Below are 20,924 nucleotides of genomic sequence, written 5' to 3' on the forward strand. Positions count from 1 at the left end.
CTTGCCCTGATCTTATAAAAAGACACAAATGAGCCGGGCGGTGGTGGTGCACGCCTTCAATCCCAGCACTCGGGAGGCAGAGGCAGGCGGATCTCTGTGAGTTTGAGGCCAGCCTGGTCTACAGAGTGAGTTCCAGGACAGCCAGGGCTACACAGAGAAACCCTGTCTCAAAAAACAAACAAACAAAAACCAACCAAGTGCCCAGGTGACCCTGAGCAGAGGTTATTGCACATCTGTGTTTCTTCTGTCTCTCCTGAGACTGGCCATTGGACCTGCTGCATGAAGTCAAACATCCACCAATCCCCCTCTTTTCTCTTCCCTTGCTCCATCCTTCAGCCCCGGACACAGCCGACCCATCCTCTCCGGGCAGGAGGGTGCTGGCGATGTCCTTTCTTCCCACCTGGTCTGCTGTGCCTTGGTACCTGGCAGCTTCTCGGTCCAGTGGCGGCCACTACAACCTCGACCTCGCCACCTGCTCTCTACCCCAAAGGCCATCCCTGAAAGTGCCTCCTGGCTGCCCTGACACCTGCTGTTTACATTTTTATTTTTGAGATATAATTCATACACTTTAAAACCTATGACTTCCAAGTATACAATTTGGTGATTTTTTTTCAACATCATGTAAACCATCACCATAATTACCTAATTCCAGAAAATTTTCCACACCCCCTCCCCAGGAAACTTTGACTCCCCAAACAAATTGTCCCCACTAGTGACCAATCTCTTCCCTGTCTCCACAGCCATTGACAGCCCATCTGCTCTCCCTCTGTGGATTTGGCTGTCCAGGCCATTTCCTATACACAGACCCATACAGGATGTGGCCTCCTGTGTCTGTCCCCTTTCACACGGCATCCCTGTTTTGAAGTCAGTCCGTGACGTAGCGTGTGTCAGGACCTGGCTGAACAAGCCTCCACGTGTGGGGCTGAAAAAATGGGCCAGCCATTAAAGTACTTGCCATTCACACAGGAGGATCTGAGTTTGATTCTCCGCACCCATGTAGCTGTACTCACTTGTGATCGTATTGCTAGGTGGGCAGACAGGTGGATCCCCGGGGCTTGATGGGAGGCTAGCCAGCCCAGCCAAATCGGTGAGCGACAGTCTTATGAAGGGAGGTCTTGTCTCAGAAAATAAGGTGGAGAGTGATAGAAAGGCACCTGACATTGACCTCTGGCTTATACGCGTACATGCATGCACGCACAAACACACACGCACGCACGCACGCACGCACTCGCTCCACTTATGGATGAACCCCCTTTAATTTGTCCTGTCTCACCCCGATGGATTTGGTCCGTTTTCACTTTCTGACCACTGGGCGCAGTGCCGTAGTGAACAGTGGTGAGCAGGGGTTTGTGGTGTCTTGGGGGTGCAGTGCTCACTCTCTGTTCTCCTGCCCTCCTTCCTGCAGTATCCCCGCCGAGGTGCGCAGTGTGATTCTAACAAGGACTGTAAAGAGGGGTGGATGGACCCACAAAGTAAAGGTACTTTTTCTCTGCCTTTCCCTGAACTGCTGAGGCAGGGCGGTCTGGCATCTCTGTGATTCCTGATGTCCAGCTTCCAGTCCTCAGCCTCCGCCTTTCAGTTGCCTTTTCTTCCACCAGATCACAGGTCAGGCTATCTGTCCCCTGATTTGTCCCCAATAGACCAGCTGAAGCCTGTAAGCGTGGCTTGAATGCCCCGGGGAGAGATGTAGGTTCAGGGTCTAATTGTTGGAGAACTTCCCCAAGGGTGGAGGGACTTGAACCTCCAAACCTGGGAGCTTAGCCTTTTAATTTTACTTTTCCTTCCTTCCCTCCCTCCACTTTCTTTTTCCTTTTCTTCTCTTTCCAGGGCTTCTTGCAGGCTGGGTAAGCACTCTACCACTGAGCTATAGTCCCAACCTTGCAAAAAGACATTGCCTCATGTTTTAACTTTAAAAAGCGTAAGACTCTCGTGTGGTAGTGCAGGTCTTTAATCCCAGCATTCCTGGGGCAGAGGCAGGTGGATCTCTGTGAGTTCAAGGCCAGCCTTGTCTACATAGCAAGTTCCAGGCCAGCCAGAGCTTAAATAGAGACCCTGTCTCAAAACAAGGAAGTAAGAGCCACCAGTGGTTACAATGTACACACTCAGCCGGGGCGTTGGTGGCGCACGCCTTTAATTCCAGCACTCGGGAGGCAGAACCAGGCAGATCTCTGTGAGTTCGAGGCCAGCCTGGTCTCCAAAGCCAGTTCCAGGAAAGGCGCAAAGCTACACAGAGAAACCCTGTCTTGAAAAACCAAAAAAAAAAAAAAAAAAAAAAAAAAAAAAAGCAATGTACACACTCATGCTCACAGAAAAGCACCTGAGTGCTGCGGTCCATTCCACAACATGTGTACATGAGTTGCCATGGAGATCATTGTAATGTGGCTGGCCTTTTATCAGTTCTCTCCCTTCCTGACACTTCAGAAAGATGCTCCCCAAGTTCATCATGGGGCTTCACACATTCCCAGACAAGCTGTGTACCTATGGAGGCACTCAGATGCCACATGAAAAGCCATACTTCAGTCCATGGATAGGATACATTGTATACAGAACTCTCTCGCAGGCATCTCTCCCTGCAAAAATTTAACAAACAAGGGCTGTGTGATTTAGCTCAGTGCCCAAGGCCCTGGGTTTAGTCCTCAGCTCTGAAAAAAAAAAAAATTAACAAAACTCCAGCATCTCCCTGTGCTATCTCCGGGCCTTTGTAAAGATGTCTTGTCAAGTGTTCTGTTTGGCTTGGAGTGCATATGTGAGGAGGGTGGGGTTCATAGAAGAGGGAGCTGCTTGGGTTTAAGAGTGAGGCATCAGGGCTGGAGAGATGGCTCAGAGGTTAAGAGCACTGGCTGCTCTTCCAGAGGTCCTGAGTTAAATTCCCAGCAACCACATGGTGGCTCATAACCATCTGTAATGAGATCTGGTGCCCTCTTCTGGCCTGCAGGCATACATGCAGACAGAACACTGTATACATCATAAATAAACAAACTTAAAAAAAAAAAAAAAGAGTGAGCCAAGTGGTGGTGGTGCATGCCTTTAATCCCAGCACTCAGGAGGCAGAGGCAGGTGGATTTCTGTGAGTTCCAGGCCAGCCTGGTCTACAGAGCGAGTTCCAAGAAAGGCACCAGAGAAACTACACAGAGAAACCCTGTCTCGAAAAACCAAAACAAACAAACAAACAAACAAAAAAACCAAGAGTGTAGCATCATGTCTGTGTGGGCTGAGTACATGGTGCCCCTTAGAGATATTCCTCTTCGGGTACAATCACATCTGTGGTTCTTCAACCCCTTAAAACTTGTAGGAATCCAGACTGGCAAGTGTATACCCTATGACGATAAGAACAAGAAGGAGAAGACCTGTGAAGTCTTTGCTTGGTGTCCCACTGAGGAGGGGAAAGAAGCCCCCCGGTGAGTCTCGTGGTGTGTGTGTGGGGGGGCACAAACAATGGTCTTGGCAGCTCCTGGTGAGGTCTTTCCCTGGCTCCTGGGCTTCTCTGATCAGCATAGTCCTGGCTGCAAAGTGCTGGTTTGGAGACCTCTAGCCATCTCTAGGAAGGCCCTGCCTGCTCTTAACATGTTATAGAAATCCTGAACCAGCTAGCATGTAGCCGTGACCCGGACCGCCGTTAGATGGCCCTGCCTATCATGGCTGCTCTGGAAGAGCAGGGTTGACTCTGATCCATCCGTGCTCATTAAATGACAAAGAATATGAGGAAGCAGGGCTGTGGAGGTGGCGCAGTAAGTGAAGGGCCTGCCCAGCCAGCCCGGGGACCTGGCTTGGCATCCCAAGTACTGACGTGAATAGCCAAGTGTGGCAGCAGATGGCTGCAGAGCCAGGCAGGGGCTGCTGGCCAGCCAGTCTAGCTCACCAAATGGGTGAGCTGTAGGTTCAGTGAGAGACACTGCTTCAAAAATGTAAGGTGATGGGGGAAGATATCTGATACCAACTGCTAGCCTCCACAAGTGAGCATTCTGAGGCCTGCGCACCTGTATACACACACACACACACACACACACACACACACACACACACACACACACACAGATCTTGGATCCTGGATCTTGCTCTGTAGAACAGGCTGGTCTAGAACTCAGATCCACCTGCCTCTGCCTCCCGAGTGTTGGGATTAAAGGCGTGTGCCACCACCACTCGGCATTTTAACCTTCAGCCAGACTCCATCTTTCATAGATTATCAACTGCTAATGGTCTTGTTCATCATCGTACCCCGGTGCCCCGGCTCTACGTCCCGTACCATAATTATTTGCTAATGAGTGGCTGGCTGGCTGGTGGGTAGGTGGCCTTCCTGCGGCCTGGAATTTTGATTCCCCTAACTCAGTATAGAACTACATGCTACCCAGAGCCTCTGATGGAAGAATGAATGAATGGATGAATGATAGACAATTCTGTCTGTGGTCCTGTGATAAAGGCTGGGCATACCAAAATAAAATTATCATTCAGCCTGGCAAGGACTTCAAGCCTATCCAGGAAGCCTCAAACATGGCTACTCAAGAGCTGACGGGCACTGGCTCAAAGCTAATTATGCTTAGTCTGCCTCAGTTTCAGGTTTGCTGGTGGATGGGGGCTTGACTCCAGCCGCGGTGGGGAGACTTACGGCATGGTCATCAGCAAGTGCTACCTGAGAGGCTCTTTCCTGTCTGTCCCTTGGAGAGCTAGTTGTCAGATGTTAACACATCCCCGCACCACAGCCAAGCATGCAATTGTATCAGGGTTGGACGTGATGTTGTCCTCGCCATGGGGGTCTTGAGAAGGTAGAAGGCCTCTGGGAGGAGCCACAGGCCTTGTGGAGAACGCTGGGAAGTGGCTGTATTCATTTCTCTTCACTCAAAGCCATCACCCTCTGGTCCCGTCAACTCTTGGTCCCTGAGGTCACTGATCCTGGTTTTCTTCCCCTTTCCCTCTCCCAGGCCTGCACTCCTGAGGAGTGCAGAGAACTTCACTGTGCTCATCAAGAACAACATCGACTTCCCCGGCCACAACTATACGACGTAAGCATCTCAGATGCCGGGCTGCGTGGGTCAGTTTGTTTGCATCAGTTATCAAGGCCGTGGAACGAATGAACCAAACCTAGGGAGCCTAAAAATTATCAGGAGCTTTTTTTTTCTCTCTCTCTCATCTGTGGATCAGGAATCCGGAAATGTCTCTGCTGGGTGTCTCTGGCTCATGCTCTTTCCAGAGCTGTCAGTCAGAGCTTCTGATAGCTCTAGGTTTGGTCAGAGCTGAGTCCTTTTCCAGCCTTACCCATGTGCCTGAGGCAGCAGGGCTAAGTTCCTCCTCTCACCCAAGGACTGTTTGAGTCTCCTTAGGATGCGGTAGCTGCTTCACCAGAGCAAGCAGTCTGCACCGCAGATGAGCAAGGGCCACTGAGATGGAAGCCCCAATCTCTGGGAGTGATACCCAACCAGTTCTGCAATGTGCTGTTGGTCACAAAGACTGTTCCTAGCACAATGTAAGAGGACATGCTACAAGGGTCCCCAGAAGACAAGGGAGCTGCCACACAGCTCACACCAATGAGCAATGGATCTGTTTGTAGTAGATCAACGTCAAGTTCAACAATGTCCCATTGGTGGTGGGAGCATTTACACCACGGTAATCAGCAAGCGCTACTTGGCAGGCACCAGTTTTCCCTTTAGAGAGATGATTGGTAAAACATCTGTTCATTTGCATTTCTTCACAGGAGAAACATCTTGCCAGATACGGGCATCCTTTGCACCTTTCATAAGATTCACAACCCTCAGTGTCCCATTTTCCGACTCGGGGACATCTTCCAGGAAGCAGGAGAGAACTTTTCAGAGGTGGCAGTCCAGGTTGGTGGGGTTTTTGCACAGCGGTTGTATATGTGTCGGGAGGTAGAGGATGTCAAATGTCATCTGGCAGTGTCTGATGGTAGAGGCTGGCATCCTGGCTCACATTTGTTTGCATTTGGTAAACCATACCCAGTGCCAAGGGTTTCGCCTGCATTCCTTCAGGGACTCCCACAATCCTGAGTGAGCTACTTGGTGTATTTTTTCCTGTGGTTGCAGTAACAAATCACCACTGATGTGCGGCTTAATGTTACATGTTTTCTTCTGTGCCTGGAGTAGCAGACCAGAATCTGAGCTGAGCTCAGGTGTCAACAGCAGCGCACGCCCTCTGGAGGCTCCAGGGGAGAATGCATGTTTGCTTTACCTCCCCGCTGTGCTCCTGGGGTTTATTTGTTGGTTGGCCGTCCCTTCCTCCATCTTTTTTTTTTCTTTTTTCTTTCTCTCTCTCTCTTTTTTTTTTGAGATGGGGTTTCTCTGTGTAGCCCTGGCTGTCCTGGAACTCTCTCTGTAGACCAGGCTGGCCTCGAACTCACAGAGATCCGCCTGCCTCTGCTTCCCAAGGACTGGAATTAAAGGCGTGCGCCGCCGCCGCCGCCGCCGCCGCCGCCGCCGCCGCCACCACCACTATCACCACCCAGCGCACTGAAACCTTTTAATGAGCATTTTCCCCCCCCCGCAGAGAGAAAACCTTCCCGCAATAATATTACAATATCATTACTAATGATATAATGGTGCATAACCCACACCCAACAGACTTCAGTGACTTTTCTTGTTGACTGTCCCCCAAGGGAGGAATCATGGGCATTGAGATCTACTGGGACTGCAACTTGGACAGCTGGTCCCATCACTGTTATCCCAGATACAGCTTCCGCCGCCTGGATGACAAGTACACCAACGAGTCCTTGGTCCCTGGCTACAACTTCAGGTACCAGTATAGAATGTGCCAATGGGGCAGAGTCAGCAAACAGAAAAGACAAGGTTGCGACGTCATGGTTGCTGCTGTATTCTGATAAGGGACACATAGACAAAAATGTAAGCAAATAAAACGTTACAGCTCATCAACATTACTAGTCATTAGGGAAATGCAAATTAAAACCACACTAAGATAAAATTGTAGGGCCATGGAAATGGCTCATTGGGCATGGTGGTGTATTTCTTTAATCCCAGCACGCCAGAAGCACAGGCCGGTGGATCTCTGTGAGTTTGAGGACAGCCTGGTCTACACAGCAAGTCCCAAGCTAGCCAGAGCTATTTAGAGAAACCTTACCTCAAAACAAACAAACAAAAGATAAAAACTGAACCGAGACTTATGCATTGTAAGTCATGCAAATGATATCTCTATAGAACCAACAGACAGATCTAACTAGGGCATTTCTGATGACGGTAAAGTTCTTTGAAGAAAATCAAGCAAGATAATGTGATGGGAAGATGTGGCCAGGGAAGCCTCTCCAAGCAGGAGATGGGGACCCTGCAGGTATGGCTCCCTTTTCTAGTTATGAGGGAGGACTGGAACCTGGGCTCTGAGAGGGAACTCGGGAAACAAAGTCACGTCTGTGAATCCCTTTCACATCCCGTCTAGACTAGCAGCTCTCAAAATGCAGCACTCAGCAGCAGCAGCAGCACACAGTGACTCGAAAATGCGCATTCCTGGGCCCAGCCTAGACCTCCTGGTTCAGACTGTACAGAGGTGGGCCTGTGATCTACATTTTCACAAGTCTCCATGGGGCTCTGATGTTCCCTCGAATTCGAACCCTGCTGGGTGCAGACGCCTCTCCTCAGAGCTCCATCCCGGAACCTGGGTCAGGGGCCTCACCTGGGTGCCAGCTATGGTGCGGAGCATCACACACAGTACCTCCCCACCCCTGACTTAGCAAACACCTGCATTGGACCAGCCCTGGAGACTCCATTTATTCCTTTGCACCTGTGGAATGTTTTAAACCTTGTGATAGTCTACACACAGACTTGGGCTTCCTCTTTTTCCTGAAAAGCTAATGTGCTTGACGAAGAGTTTATAAACTTTAAGTAACACTGGGCCCAGATAGATGCCCTAGGACAGCTCTGGCTGGAGTTGGGTGTGGGCCCTGGAGAAAGAGCACATAGCTTTTACGTTGACACTGTTCTTACCGCTTCTTCATGTCCTTTTTTTTTTTTTTTTTTTTTAACATTTTATTTTATGTGGGAGCCCACAAAGGCTTTCTAGTGAGATCTGAGCTTGCTTTACACAGCAGGGCTGCATTAAGGGATGGCTGGACCACATGCCAGGTCACCAGGTGACTGGGATGGTCTGCACTTGGCTGTGCTGGGGGAGGTCTTTTGCTCCACCCCTTGGCATTTCTTTAAAAAGCCCTTTAGTAGAGACAGAAGGGGCTGGTGGGTTTGGACCCAGGCCCTCCCAAGACTATCTTGTGTTTTCTGTCTATCTCTCTACATATATCTTTCTATCTCCAAATTCCTTTTTTCTCCCTGCTCAAAAGTACCCTAGGGGAATAAGAGGGAACTGGTCTCCCTCAATTTTATTTCAATTTTTTTTTTCACTTTACATACCAACCACACTCCCCCCACCCACCCCCCACCCGATCCACTCCCATTGGCTGAACTCTTTATGTCCTTCTCTGTGACCTGCATCCTTTATGCCTGGCCCCTGTGGAGATCTGAGCTGGAGACTCTTGACTCAGCATCAAGCCGACCGAGGCCTTTTGCCTCCTCCGGGTCAGTGAAGTTTCATCCCTGGCTCAGGAAGAGGCTCTTAGTTCCGGTAACTTTGTGATCACCCTTACTGAATAGGGTGATGTGCTGAAGAGGCTGTGGCCATTAGCAAGAAAGAGAGGACATGAAGAATGGTCCCCTGACTCTCCTGGGCATTTTTATTTAGCAGTCAGCCAAAGCATGCAGGGTAATGTACCACGCAGACACTGGCCAACGGCCTCCTGTTCTCTGAGTTGAACCTAAGAACATCCGCTCCTGGTGGGACTGAACTCTCTAGAAGCCAGGAGGGGTTATGACGTCAGTATTTTTTTAGACTAAAGCGTTAGCAGATTTGTTGTTGAATGAGCACCAGGAGAACTCTTTGGCCAAAAATAAATTGTGGAGATCTGATAGGCAAGAGAACAAGTTCTTTTCAAACAGCGTCACAAAAGAGAAGGAAATTACAGGCTCCATGAGGTATTTGGGGAAATATAGCTTTCTCTTTTTACAGGAAGTTAAAAAGTTCACATTATATAACTTGGTCAAGAAAAAGATCTATGGGGGCTGGAGAGATGGCTCAGTCAGAAAGGAACTTGCTGGGTAAGCAAGGAGGACATGAGCTCGGCTCCCTAGCATCCATGTAAAAAGCCAGACCTAGTGCTGTGTGCCTAGAATCCCAGTGCCGGGCAAGCAGAGACAAGAATCCATGCGACTTGCGGGCTGGGCAGTCCAGACAAACTAGTGAGCGGCAGGTTCAGGGAGAGACCATGTCTGACAAAATAAGAAAGGAAGTGATGGAGAAAGATTATCTGGTGTGGACACCCCACCCCCACCCCACCCCAGTCTCCACACACACAAACACACACGAAAATAAAGACGACACAAGAATGTCCTCCTCTGGTGAGCTTAACCCTAACCTCACTGATTTATATGTGTGATACTGGGGTATAAGATGCATTTCTCGGGTCCAGAACGTGTGTGGATAAGTATGAGTTTCCTGTGGCTACTGTAACAGATGACCACAAATGGCTTAAGGCGATTGTCGTGAACAGTGGATGCTTGCTACGTGGATTCTCTCATAGAGACGGGAGGTCTGAGACCCGAGGGCCGTGCTCTCTCTGAAGGCTTAGGGAGGGGGTCTTCTTATCTTGCCTCTCCTACTTCTGTCTGCTCCAGGAATCTCTCGCCTCGTAGCTGAACCAGGCCAATCTCTGCTTTCGTTCCGAATGGCTTCGCTGCGGTCCTCCAGTCTAAATTCCCATCCCCTTTAGCTTATAAGGACGCCTGCTAATCATGGGATGTAGGACTGCCAGGAAGTCAAGGGATGCTCACAATCCCTTATATACATTTGCAGATGCTTATATACATTTGCAGAACTATGTTTCCAAATAAGGTCATAATCACTGTGCTGGCCTGGGGTTAAGTACTTGGACCTGTCGTCTCTGGGGTTCACTATTTAATCCATTACGTGCAGAAAAGCATCCTGGTCCAGAGTCCCTCAGTGACTCACCCCCTACCTGCCTGTACTGAGATGACTCCTAGAACTGCTCAGACCTTCTGAAACCCCTCTTTGGCATTCAGGCCCAGAGGCCCCCCTTTTTGATAGTCTCCCCATATAATCTTTGCCCTCCATTATGATCTACAATGGCAAGAGCCCAGAAGCAGAAATTCAAGAACTTACAAAACTAATTTTCCCAGGCAAGCCAACCACAAGCGTGGAGTACTGATGCATGCCGCCTTGTGTGCTAGAAGGTGATTCATTCGCCAGAGCGGGAAGGAGAGAACTCTCTCGGAATGAAACAGAGTCAAGGCAATGGGTACCCCTCTGGCTAAAACCAAACACTGAAGTGCCGGAGACGGCCTGATTCAGTCTCAGGGTTTTTTGTTTTTCTTGTTTGGTTGGTTTAATTGGTTTGGTTTTTCGAGACAGGGTTTTCCTGGAACTCACTATGTAGCCCAGGCTGGCCTTGAACTCACAGAGATCCTCCTGCCTCTGCCTCCCGAGTGCTGGGATTAAAGGCGTGTGCCACCACCGCCTGGCTTCAGTCTCAGGATTTGAGGGCTTTTTACCGAAAGGATCCGGACTATTCCAGGTGATATTCTGGCAGAGCACCTGTCTTCTGTTTTCTTCTCTTCCTACACCTGGAAATAGGCTGTGAATGACTCAGAAAGAAAATCCGTGTTTTTATGTAAGAACAACCTGCAGAGGTAGAGAGACTCGTGACAAAGCCTCACGAGGTTTATGGTCTTGTGCTGCACTGGACTGCATTGTTTGGTGGCAGTTTTGTTTGCTTTTGTGAGGCAGGGTCTGACCATAGAGTCCAAGCTAGCCTTGAACTTACTGCAGCCCAGGCTATCCTTAAACTCAAGGCAATCCTCCTGCCTCAGCCTTCCAAGTGCCAAGATAACAGGTGTGTAGTCCCATACCCTGCTAAACATATGTGGTTTACGTCTTCCTGACTATTTATGAAAAATAAAGTTACACACGCACACACACACACACACACACACACACACCCCTGTTGCACCTGTTTGGGGTGGCTGTGATTTGTGCCAGGTTACTTCATAAAGGTGGTTGTATGATAACATGGAGAAGTCAACGTCACTGGACTTAAACCTAAGGCCTACATATCCCAGAGGATGGAAGCAGGCTCTCCCACCCAGGGCCCAAGAGAAGCACTGCTTTGGTCAGAGACAGAGCAAGGGGAGGGTGAGGCCTGCATTGTGAGGAAAGGTGAGGTAGGCTGGGGAGAGGGCTGAGAGCTGTCATTGGACACTGGGCTACAAGGACATTCATGAGTTTTTTTTCCCCTGGGGCTGAGGACCAAATCCAGGGCCTAGCGTTCTACCACTGAGCTAAATCCCCAACCCCGACATTCATGAATGATATGTCTGGCCCTGGCCCTACCTGCCTCTGTGTGCCTGAGAATAGAGAAATTCTGGCCGGATCTGAGAATTAGAGGAGGTGGTGGCAGGGAATCCAGAACTGGCCTGAAGGTTTGGAACGTGACTTTCACAGGCTCACAAAAGATGAATTTCAGGCTGCTGTCCACAAGGTGACCGACCTTTGGTTCGGCTCTGGGACTAATGGTTGGCAGAGAGATGCATGCAGAATCTGAGAAACCACAGTTATGACAGATCCTTAGCTGCCTCCAGTGGACAACAGAGAGCTGAGACTCACGTTGTCCTTCCCTGCTTTGTTCTAGAAGCCACGCCTGTTAGCACTCAGGAGGCAGAGGCAGGCAGATTTCTGAGTTCAAGGCCAGCCTGGTCTACAGAGTGAATTCCAGGACCGCTGGGGCTACACAGAGAAACCCTGTCTTGAAAGACCAAAAGAAAGGGAGAAGGAAATAAACACGTCTGGCATGGTGGCCTTCGCCTTTAATACCAGCAGTTGCAGGCAAGCAGATCTCTGAGTTTGAGGCCAGCTTGGTTTACATAGTGAGTTCCAGGAAGCCAGGACTATATATAGAGAGATCTTGTCTAAAAATAAAAAAAAAGAGAAGAGAGAAATAAACACATTGTCTGAAGTTACTCTTTAAAGTTTCTTTGCTTATTGTTGATTTTATATTGCCTTAAATGTTGGATTTTTGTTTGTTTGTTTGTTTCTCTGTGTAGCTTTGGCGCCTGTCCTGGAACTCACTCTGTAGCCAGGCTGGCCTCGAACTCACAGAGATCCAGCTGCCTCTGCCTCCCGAGTGCTGGGATTAAAGGCATGTGCCACCACCTCCCGGCAAATGTTAGATATTTTAATAGGAAACTAAAAGCCAACTTTCTGTTACTCAGGGATGATGGAAGCAGGTGAGGTAACTTGGGGTCCCTCTTCGGGCAGAGAGGAATCAGAGGGGTGGACTGTATTCTTTCCTCTGCCGGCTGTGGCAGGCATCAGAAGCCAGTGAGGAAGACTGGACTGGCGACTGGTTTGCTCTTTCTCGCCACAAGACAGCAGCACTTCCAGAGAGAGTGTGGTAAATGTGGCTGCTCTTCTCCCGCAGGTACGCCAAGTACTACAAGGAAAACAACGTGGAAAAGCGGACTCTGATCAAAGCCTATGGGATCCGTTTTGACATCCTGGTGTTCGGCACCGTAAGTCTCTCTTTCCTGTGGCTGTCTAATTATGAATGTAGCTAGGAGTGACTGCTGGCGGCCGGACTCAGTAGCTGGCTCTGTGCGATTCACTTGCGGAATGAGACCAGGGAGAGATGTATTGGGGCTTCTGATCGATGAACAAACCATCTGAAGAACATGAAATGTGACTGAGGGAAAAAAATCCAAATAGCCAACCTTTGTTTTTATTTTTCTGGGACAGGCTTTTGCTCCGTAGCCAAGCTGGCCTTGAATTCCCAATCCTCCTGCCTCATCCTTCTCAGGGCTGGGATTATAGGTGTGCACCCATACACCTAGCTCTAATATTCAGCTTTTCAGATACTTTAATGGGGAACTGGAGAGCTGGCTCAGAGGGTAAATAAAGTGTTTACCAACAGGCATGAGGACCTGGGTTCGGACCCCCAGAACCTAGGCAAAGGCTGGGCACATCAGCGTGTGCAGGTCTGTAATCCCAACACTGGAGGGAGAGATAGGAGGATTCCAGGGACTCATTGGCCAGCCAGGTTCACTGAGAAACTTATCTCAAAAGCAATCACACAGATTGAGGAAAGATGTTCCAAAATCAACCTCCTCTACAGGTATGCATGGGCAAGCACACCTGTACACATACACACGCACATAGAACAGACAGTGCACACTAAATAAATAAACCGCATCTGAAACTGAGCTGGGGCATAGCTCAGCAGGTGGAATGCCTGCCTACGGGAGATAAGAAGGCCTAGGTTTGATCTCTACCACGTAAAGCACACCATGCTTGGTGGCATGTGATTGATGCCACATTGTAACAAAAGAATCAATCATATGCGAAGTCGGGTGTGGCGGTACACACTTTTAATCTGAAGGCAGAGGAGGCACGTGATCTGTGAGTTTGGGCAGCATGATCTACACACCAAATTCCAGGCCAGTAAAGGCTATGTAGTAAGACTCTGTCTCAAGTTAAATAAATAGGAAGGAAGAGAAAAGAACCCATAAAATAAGTGAATGGAAAGGTCACTGAGAGCGGACCTTGAAGAAACCAATAAGAAGACAGATGGGCTGGATGGTGGTGGTGGTGGCGGCGGCGGCATTGGCGGCGGCGCACGCCTTTAATCCCAGCACCCGGGAGACAGAGGCAGGCGGATCTCTGTGAATTCAAGCCCAGTCTGGTCTAAAGATTGAATTCCAGGACAGCCAAGGCTACACGGAGAAACCCTGTCTCAAAAAACCAAAAAAAAAAAAAAAAGGCAGATGGATATAGACATGTCTGCTCCCCCAGTCATCCTACACTATGGGACAGCTTGTCTGAAACCTTCGTCTCAGAGGTCCTCCCCTTACGGACCAACCACATCTCTCTAAAACATTCTAGATGGCGGAAAGGGGAAGCATGATGTCTCACAGTCTCTGTGACAGTTGAGCACTCCGGTGTGTGCCTCAATGCTATCGCTGGCTTCTGCGCATGCTAGGTGCAGCGAGTGCAAGTTAGCAAGAAACAAAAGGCACCACTTAGAGTTCAGCTGAGTGATGCTCCCCGCTCTGTTTCAGGGAGGAAAATTTGACATCATCCAGCTGGTTGTGTACATTGGATCCACACTATCCTACTTTGGCTTGGTAAGAGAGGTCTCTTCCCCACCCTTTAAGAAAGTGATTCAGAGCCGGGCGGTGGTGGCGTACGCCTTTAACCCCAGCACTCGGGAGGCAGAGCCAGGTGGATCTCTGTGAGTTCGAGGCCAGCCTGGACTACCAAGTGAGTTCCAGGAAAGGTGCAAAGCTACACAGAGAAACCCTGTCTTGAAAAAAAAAAAAAAAAGAAAGAAAGAAAGAAAGTGATTCAGGCCAGGCGGTGGTGGCAGCGGACGTCTTAAACCCCAGCACTCAAGAGACAGAGGCAGGCAGATCTCTGTGAGCTTGAGGCTATCCCAGTGTCCATGGTGAGACCCAGGCTTGAAAAAACAACAGCCACAAAACCACCGAAGGACATGATGTGGCAGGGGAGGTCTCACCGGTGTGGGTGTCTGCTTTTCCACAGGCCACTGTTTTCATTGACTTGCTCATCAACACCTACTCCAGTGCCTTCTGCAAGTCCAGCGTTTACCCCTATTGTACATGCTGCGAACCTTGTGCAGTCAATGAGTACTACTACAGGAAAAAGTGTGAGTCGGTGGTGGAGCCAAAGCGGGTAAGGCATGCTTTCCCTGTCAGATCCCCCCAACACACACACACACACACACACACACACACACCACTCACTAGAATGAGGTAGATGGACCACCAGGTATGGTTGCACATGCCGGTAATCCCCTTGCATAGGAGGCTAAGGCAAGAAGAATGAGAGTTCCAGATCAACCTGAAACAACAACAACAACAACAACAAATAAACCCAGAAAGTTGGATGTGGAGCCTCATGTCTATAATCCTGGCACTGGAGATGCTAAGGCAGGTGGACTGCCTTGAGTGCAAGGCTAGTCTAGGCTGCAGAAAAAGACCTTGTCTCAAACAAAACAAAACAAAACACCCTCATAGGTCTGGAGTGAGAAACAGAGATGGCGAGGGAGGAGAGAGTGAGATTAACTACTCCTGTGTCAGAGTCACAGATACAGTAAACGGCAGGGCTGGGATTCCACCTGAGGCTAGCTGGCCTCAGAATCTGCTATAACCACTTAGGTACAGGTGATAACTTGAGCAAATAGCCAAGATGTTTTGTTGAGAGGAAAAAGGTAAATAAGAGAACTATATATCACCATTTATAGGTTCCGAAAGGCAACTACACACACAATCTACTTCTATGCATTCTCTGTATGTACATTTCACACATGTACATGTATATATGCATATGTGTGTCCTGGACCCACACGAGAGTGTTGACAGCAGTGGTTGCTGGTAGCTTCTGACAAAGAGCCTAAGGCAGGAGGGTAGGCACACCTGTACTGCTTTGATTTTACTAATTTGGACTTCGTGAGGCAGGTCTACTCCGTGAGGCAGTCTACTCCACTCACTTTCATGCTCCCCACAGAGAAACCGCTGGCTCCTTGAACACAAAGAGGGTTACTTTGTTTTACCCTGGGAACATCACTGACTGTCCTTTTCCAGGGGCCAAAGGCACAGTTCATTGTTTATTGTCTATTGTCTTTGTGGTCCTGATGGAAATGAAAGTTCAGCCAGGCTCAGTGTGGTGCCACTGGCCTGCAGTCCCAGCAGGAGGTAGACTGAGGCAGGAGGATGTCGAATCCGAGGCTAGTCCAGATTGGAGAATAAGACCCTGACTCAAAAAAGAAAATAAGGAGAGAAGAAGAACAGAGAGGGGAGAGAAAGGAGAGGAATGAAGGAAGGGAGGGAGGGGGGAGGGAGGGAGGGAGGGAGGGAGGGAGGGAGGGAGGGAGGGAGGGAGGGGAAGAGGAAGATTATTTTACCTTTGTAACTAAAGCTCAACATGGCCCCTCCCAGATGAGTGAAATTTAACAAACACATAAACAAATAAAGGACAATGCCACAGCCCCCCAGAGACTGCACCCATGGACACTGGACTCAGGAGACTCAGCACAGGCCATTACACTGTGCTGGGGCCTCGCTGGACTGGGGCCAGGATGGCTCTCCCAGTTAGGGTGCGCGGGGTTCCATGTCTGACTTCCCTTTAGGTCTTGGCTAGCTTGCTTTGTCGTGTGGTCAGTGCGATTAGCAGAGGAGTTCACATGCGTCTGGACAGGAGATTCTTGTAACTTCCGTACAGAGCAGACTTTTTTTTTTTAGACAGGGTTTCTCTGTGTAGTTTTGGTGCCTGTCCTGGATCTCGCTCTGTAGACCAGGCTGGCCTCGAACTCACAGAGATCCGCCTGGCTCTGCCTCCCGAGTGCTGGGATTAAAGGTGTGCGCCACCACTGCCCAGCTCCAGAGCAGACTTTTGTCCTTCTTTTCCTAGACATTAAAGTATGTGTCCTTTGTGGATGAACCCTACATTCGGATGGTGGACCAGCAGCTGCTCGGGAAGAGTCTGCAGGTTGTCAAAGGCCAAGAAGTTCCAGTAAGTGAAAACATTTAGTCTTCTTTTTTAGGAGGTGTCGCTCTTAAATATAAACACTTGGAGATATTTATATAAATCACAGTTGATGAATTTTAGCCAAGTAAACATACGCATGGGACCAGCACCCAGATTGAAAAATGAGCTGCTCCGGGGCTGATGGGGTGGTTCAGAGGGTGGAGGTGTTTGCCTGCCAAAGCTGATGACCTGAGTTGGATCCCTGGGATCCACATGGGGAAGGAAAGAACCAATTCCAGCAAGTTAGCCTCTGATCTCCTATGGTACATGTGCACACACACACAAATGCACACACACACACACAAATGCACACGCAAATAAATCTAATAAAATGAGATGTTTTGCATAGCTCATAGTAGAGTTGGGGGTTTTGTTTGTTTGGTTTTGGTTTTGGTTTTTTGAGATAGGGTTTCTCTGTAGCCCTGGCTGTCCTGGAACTCGCTCTGTAGACCAGGCTGGCCTCGAACTCACAGAGATCCGCCTGCCTCTGCCTCTCAAGTGCTGGGATTTAATAGTAGAGTACTTAGCCAGAGGAGGAAAGACAAGAGACTGAATATTCCAGAAGTTCTTTTTATGCCTCTCCTGAATTGCCATCTTCTCTTAAAAAACAGTCTTCATCCTGCATCTAAGGCTTAGGATCTAGTTTTTGTTGTTCTTTTGAGACAAGGTCTCATTATGCAGCCTTGGATGGACTGGAACTTTAATGGAGACCAGGTTGGCCTGGAATTCATAGAGATCGACCTGCTTCTGGATCCCGAGGGCTGGGATTAAAGGCATGTGCTACCACCACTGAGGTTAAGGATTAGTTTTGATTCTAGAATTGTATAAAAGAACTGTACAAGCTGGGTACAGCTGTCTAGACCTGTAACTCCAGTACTTGAGAGGTTGAGGCAGGGAGATCACTTGGACCCAGGAGTTCAGACCAGGCTGGGAAACCCAGTGAGACGTTGTCATAAAACACACTCTGTTGAAAGTGGTGCACGCCTTTAATCCCAGCACTCAGGAGGCAGAGGCAGGCGGATCTCTGTGAGTTCGAGGCTAGCCTGGGCTACAGAGTGAGTTCCAGGACAGGTGCAAAGCTGCACAGAGAAACCCTGTCTTGAAAAAATCAAAAACAAAACAAAAAGTCTGACTCCTATCATCCATTATTTTAGTGAGTTATCTGACATTGCATATGGTGATAGTTCATGCTCATTTTTGTATAACTTCTGCTTTGTAAACATTCATTTTGTTTACCCATTCAGCATGGAAGTTCATTTGGGGAGTTTCTAGTATGGGGGCAAATGTCAATCATGCCATGATGGCAAACATATGGCATTCTGTCAGGTGATCACCCGAGAGTCACAGCCAGTATATGTTTTGTGTTAAAAGACACCAACAAACAGCTACAAGGTGGCTGGGGTCATGTGTGTTCCCCACAGTTCCGGCCGCTGGCACTAGATGTATTGATTTCCTGTGGCCATAACCAGCGACCACAAACTAGACAGCTTCAACAGCAGGTTTACACTCCAGTCAGGACCTAACCGGCTGAGGTTAAAGGTCTCAGCAGGGCACTGGATCCCCCTGGAGGCTTCAGGGAAGAATCCTCCCACTAGCCCCAGCACGGGCTGGGCCCCAGCAGGCTTCCACACCAGTGTAGAAAGCACAGGTTTCTACCTCATTTCCCTTCTCAGCAGACAGCTTGGCTAGTTCATTCTCTGCCAGAGGTTTTTGGTGAGCTTTTAAGAATGTGGTATCAGGGCTGGAGAGATGGCTCAGAGGTTAAGAGCACTGGCTGTTCTTCCAGTGGTCCTGAGTTCAATTCCCAGCAACCATATGGTGGCTCACAACCATCTGTAATGAGCTCTGGCGCCCTCTTCTGGCTTGCAGGCTAAACACTCACTGTATACATAATAAATAAATAAATCTTAAAAAAAAAAAAAGAAAAAAAAAGAATGTGGTATCAGATTCAAGAAATTTCTCTTTTGTGATATATATATATATATATCATGAATGAATATGGAATTTAAAAAATTTTTCTACTTCTTTTTAAATAATCTGTGAGGTTTTCTTTTTCCTGTTATGAGGTGAATTTCAATGATTTGTCTAAGTTGGGGAATACTAGGGTTTGCACCGAGGTCCTTGAATACCTAGGGAAATATAGTACTACTGAGTACTACACCCCTGTGTTATTTCAGGACAAAGTCCTGGTGAATTGCCAGGGATGATCCTCAGCTTTCTAAGCTGCTGGAACTTCCTGATTTACAAAGGCTGGGTGTTGTTGTTTTACTCTTTTACTTTTTGGGGGCCCACTACCCAGCTCCCAAATACACACACACACACACACACACACACACACACACACAGGCTTATTCTTTCTTATAAATGCCTGGCCTCAGCTTGGCTTGTTTCTTGCCAGCTTTTCTTAAATTATCCCATCTACTTTTTGCCTCTGGCTTTTGTCTTTCTCTATTTCTGTATACCTTTCTTTACTTCTTACTCTGTGGCTAGCTGTGTAGCTAGGTGGCTGGCCCCTGGAGTTCTCCTTTCCTCCTCTCTCTCTCTTGCTCCTAGATCTCCTTTCCCAGATTTCTCCTATTTATTCTCTCTGCCTGCCAGCCCCGCTTATCCTTTCTCCTGCCTTGCTATTGGCCAGTTCTTTATAAGACCATCAGGTGTTTTAGACAGGCAAAATATCACAGCTTCACAGAGTTAAACAAATGCAGCATAAAAGAAGGCAACACATCTTTGCATCATTAAACAAATATTCCACAGCATAAACAAATGTAACACATCTTAAGCTAATAAATACCCCACAACAGCTAGGTATGTGTGTAGGCTTGTGTGCATGTTCGTCCATGTGAATGCATGTGTGTGCAAGTGTGTATGGACACCGGAAGTTGAGATCACTCGTCTTCCCCAATCACTCTCTACCTTCCATTATTGTTTCAAGACAGAGTCTCTCACGGAACCTGGAGCTCCCTAATTCTGATGACTGGCTGGCCAGTGAGCTCCAGGAATCCTCCTGTCTCTGTGTCCTTGGCACTGGGACTTGAGGTGCTCAGCTTCTTACCTGAGTGGGAGGGACCTGACACAGGTCCTTATCCTCGCGTGATAGGTACTTTGCCAGTGGAACCACTTCCTTATCTTACAACTTCCATTTTACTATGATGTGCTGTTCTTTGCGTTTATTCATGGATTTGGTTAATATTTAAAACTTTAAAACTTTTATATCTCATTTTGGGAGAAACTGATCAAAATTTTCCTTTCTTATAATGTCCTTGCAGAATTTGGGTAGGAAGTGAACTATTTAGCTGAGTGTGGTGGTACAGGCAGGGATATCAGGAGTTCAAGACCAGCCTTATAAAGTATGTTTGGGGTTGTCCTGGGCTATAAGAAACTCTGTCTCAAAAATATATATATATAGTATTTGAGAGTGTGTACATTTACCATTTTAAGGCACATAATTCAGTGATGTTCCATATGTCACAATGCTATTCAGTCAATGCCACCGACTCCAGAACTCTTGTGCCTTCTCAGAAAGAAACCCCAATCCATCACGCCGTCATTTCCCATTTCCAGTTGCCCCTGGTAACTATTCACTGACTTCCGATTGGTCCGTCTGCTCTAGAAATTTGCATAAGATGGGTCATAAACTTTGGGATCCTTCTGCCTCGCTTCTTTCACTTAGCATCGTGTTTTCAAGGCGCATCTATGTTGCTCTGTGTTTCGGTCCGCCACTGTTCCGGTCTGTTTTATGGCTCAGTAGTCTTCGTGGATAGACAGGCTGCCTGGATAGGTCAGCTGTTGTTTATCCACCCACTAGTCGGCGGATCCTGGGGTGGTTCAGCCTTTCATAAATAGTGCGGCTGTGACCATTCACATACTCTTCACGCAGTGAATAAAGGCATATGTCACATAGACGAGGCGTGGCAATTCTGGCAACTTAGGAAGATAACAAATGGATATACCAGTAGAGAGAGTCTGGCAGGCACGGCAATATTAGGAACGAGTCAACAAATGCCTACCGTCTGCTGTGGACTGGGCACTGCCCCAGGCACCAAGGATATGGAGCAAATAAACATAGTTTCTGCTCTCCCTTAAAAGACAACAGTCACCAAAGAAACATATTCCCTAGTAAGATCCTTCCTGAGAGGTCAGCCCCATGAAGAGGGCAGTCTACTGTCTTGATGTGATGGGAGACTCCTCCAGGAGGAGGCAGCCAGGGCAAGAGGCCATGTCCCCGTTGATACCTGGCTTTTCTGAATTTCATTTTCCAATACGTACAGCGGAGACAGGCATTTGCATTACAAGAGGTTCGTAACTTGATG

General features: G+C 48.4%; 1 protein-coding gene across 2 annotated transcripts in view; it reads left to right on the forward strand.

Annotated features, from left to right (window-relative positions):
- P2rx7 (purinergic receptor P2X 7) overlaps positions 1–20,924 on the forward strand; it is a 39,761-nt gene that overhangs the window by 15,209 nt on the left and 3,628 nt on the right. For both annotated transcript variants that reach the window (XM_006970743.4, XM_015996643.3), the window contains exons 4-12: positions 1,406–1,478; positions 3,293–3,398; positions 4,917–4,997; positions 5,687–5,816; positions 6,602–6,738; positions 12,494–12,584; positions 14,127–14,192; positions 14,611–14,760; positions 16,498–16,599. In XM_006970743.4, coding sequence (XP_006970805.2) covers positions 1,406–1,478; positions 3,293–3,398; positions 4,917–4,997; positions 5,687–5,816; positions 6,602–6,738; positions 12,494–12,584; positions 14,127–14,192; positions 14,611–14,760; positions 16,498–16,599 — 936 coding nt within the window. The remainder of the gene's footprint in view (positions 1–1,405; positions 1,479–3,292; positions 3,399–4,916; positions 4,998–5,686; positions 5,817–6,601; positions 6,739–12,493; positions 12,585–14,126; positions 14,193–14,610; positions 14,761–16,497; positions 16,600–20,924) is intronic.

The sequence above is a fragment of the Peromyscus maniculatus genome, chromosome 23 (genome assembly GCF_049852395.1).
Source record: "Peromyscus maniculatus bairdii isolate BWxNUB_F1_BW_parent chromosome 23, HU_Pman_BW_mat_3.1, whole genome shotgun sequence".
Classification (NCBI taxonomy): Eukaryota; Metazoa; Chordata; class Mammalia; order Rodentia; family Cricetidae; genus Peromyscus; species Peromyscus maniculatus.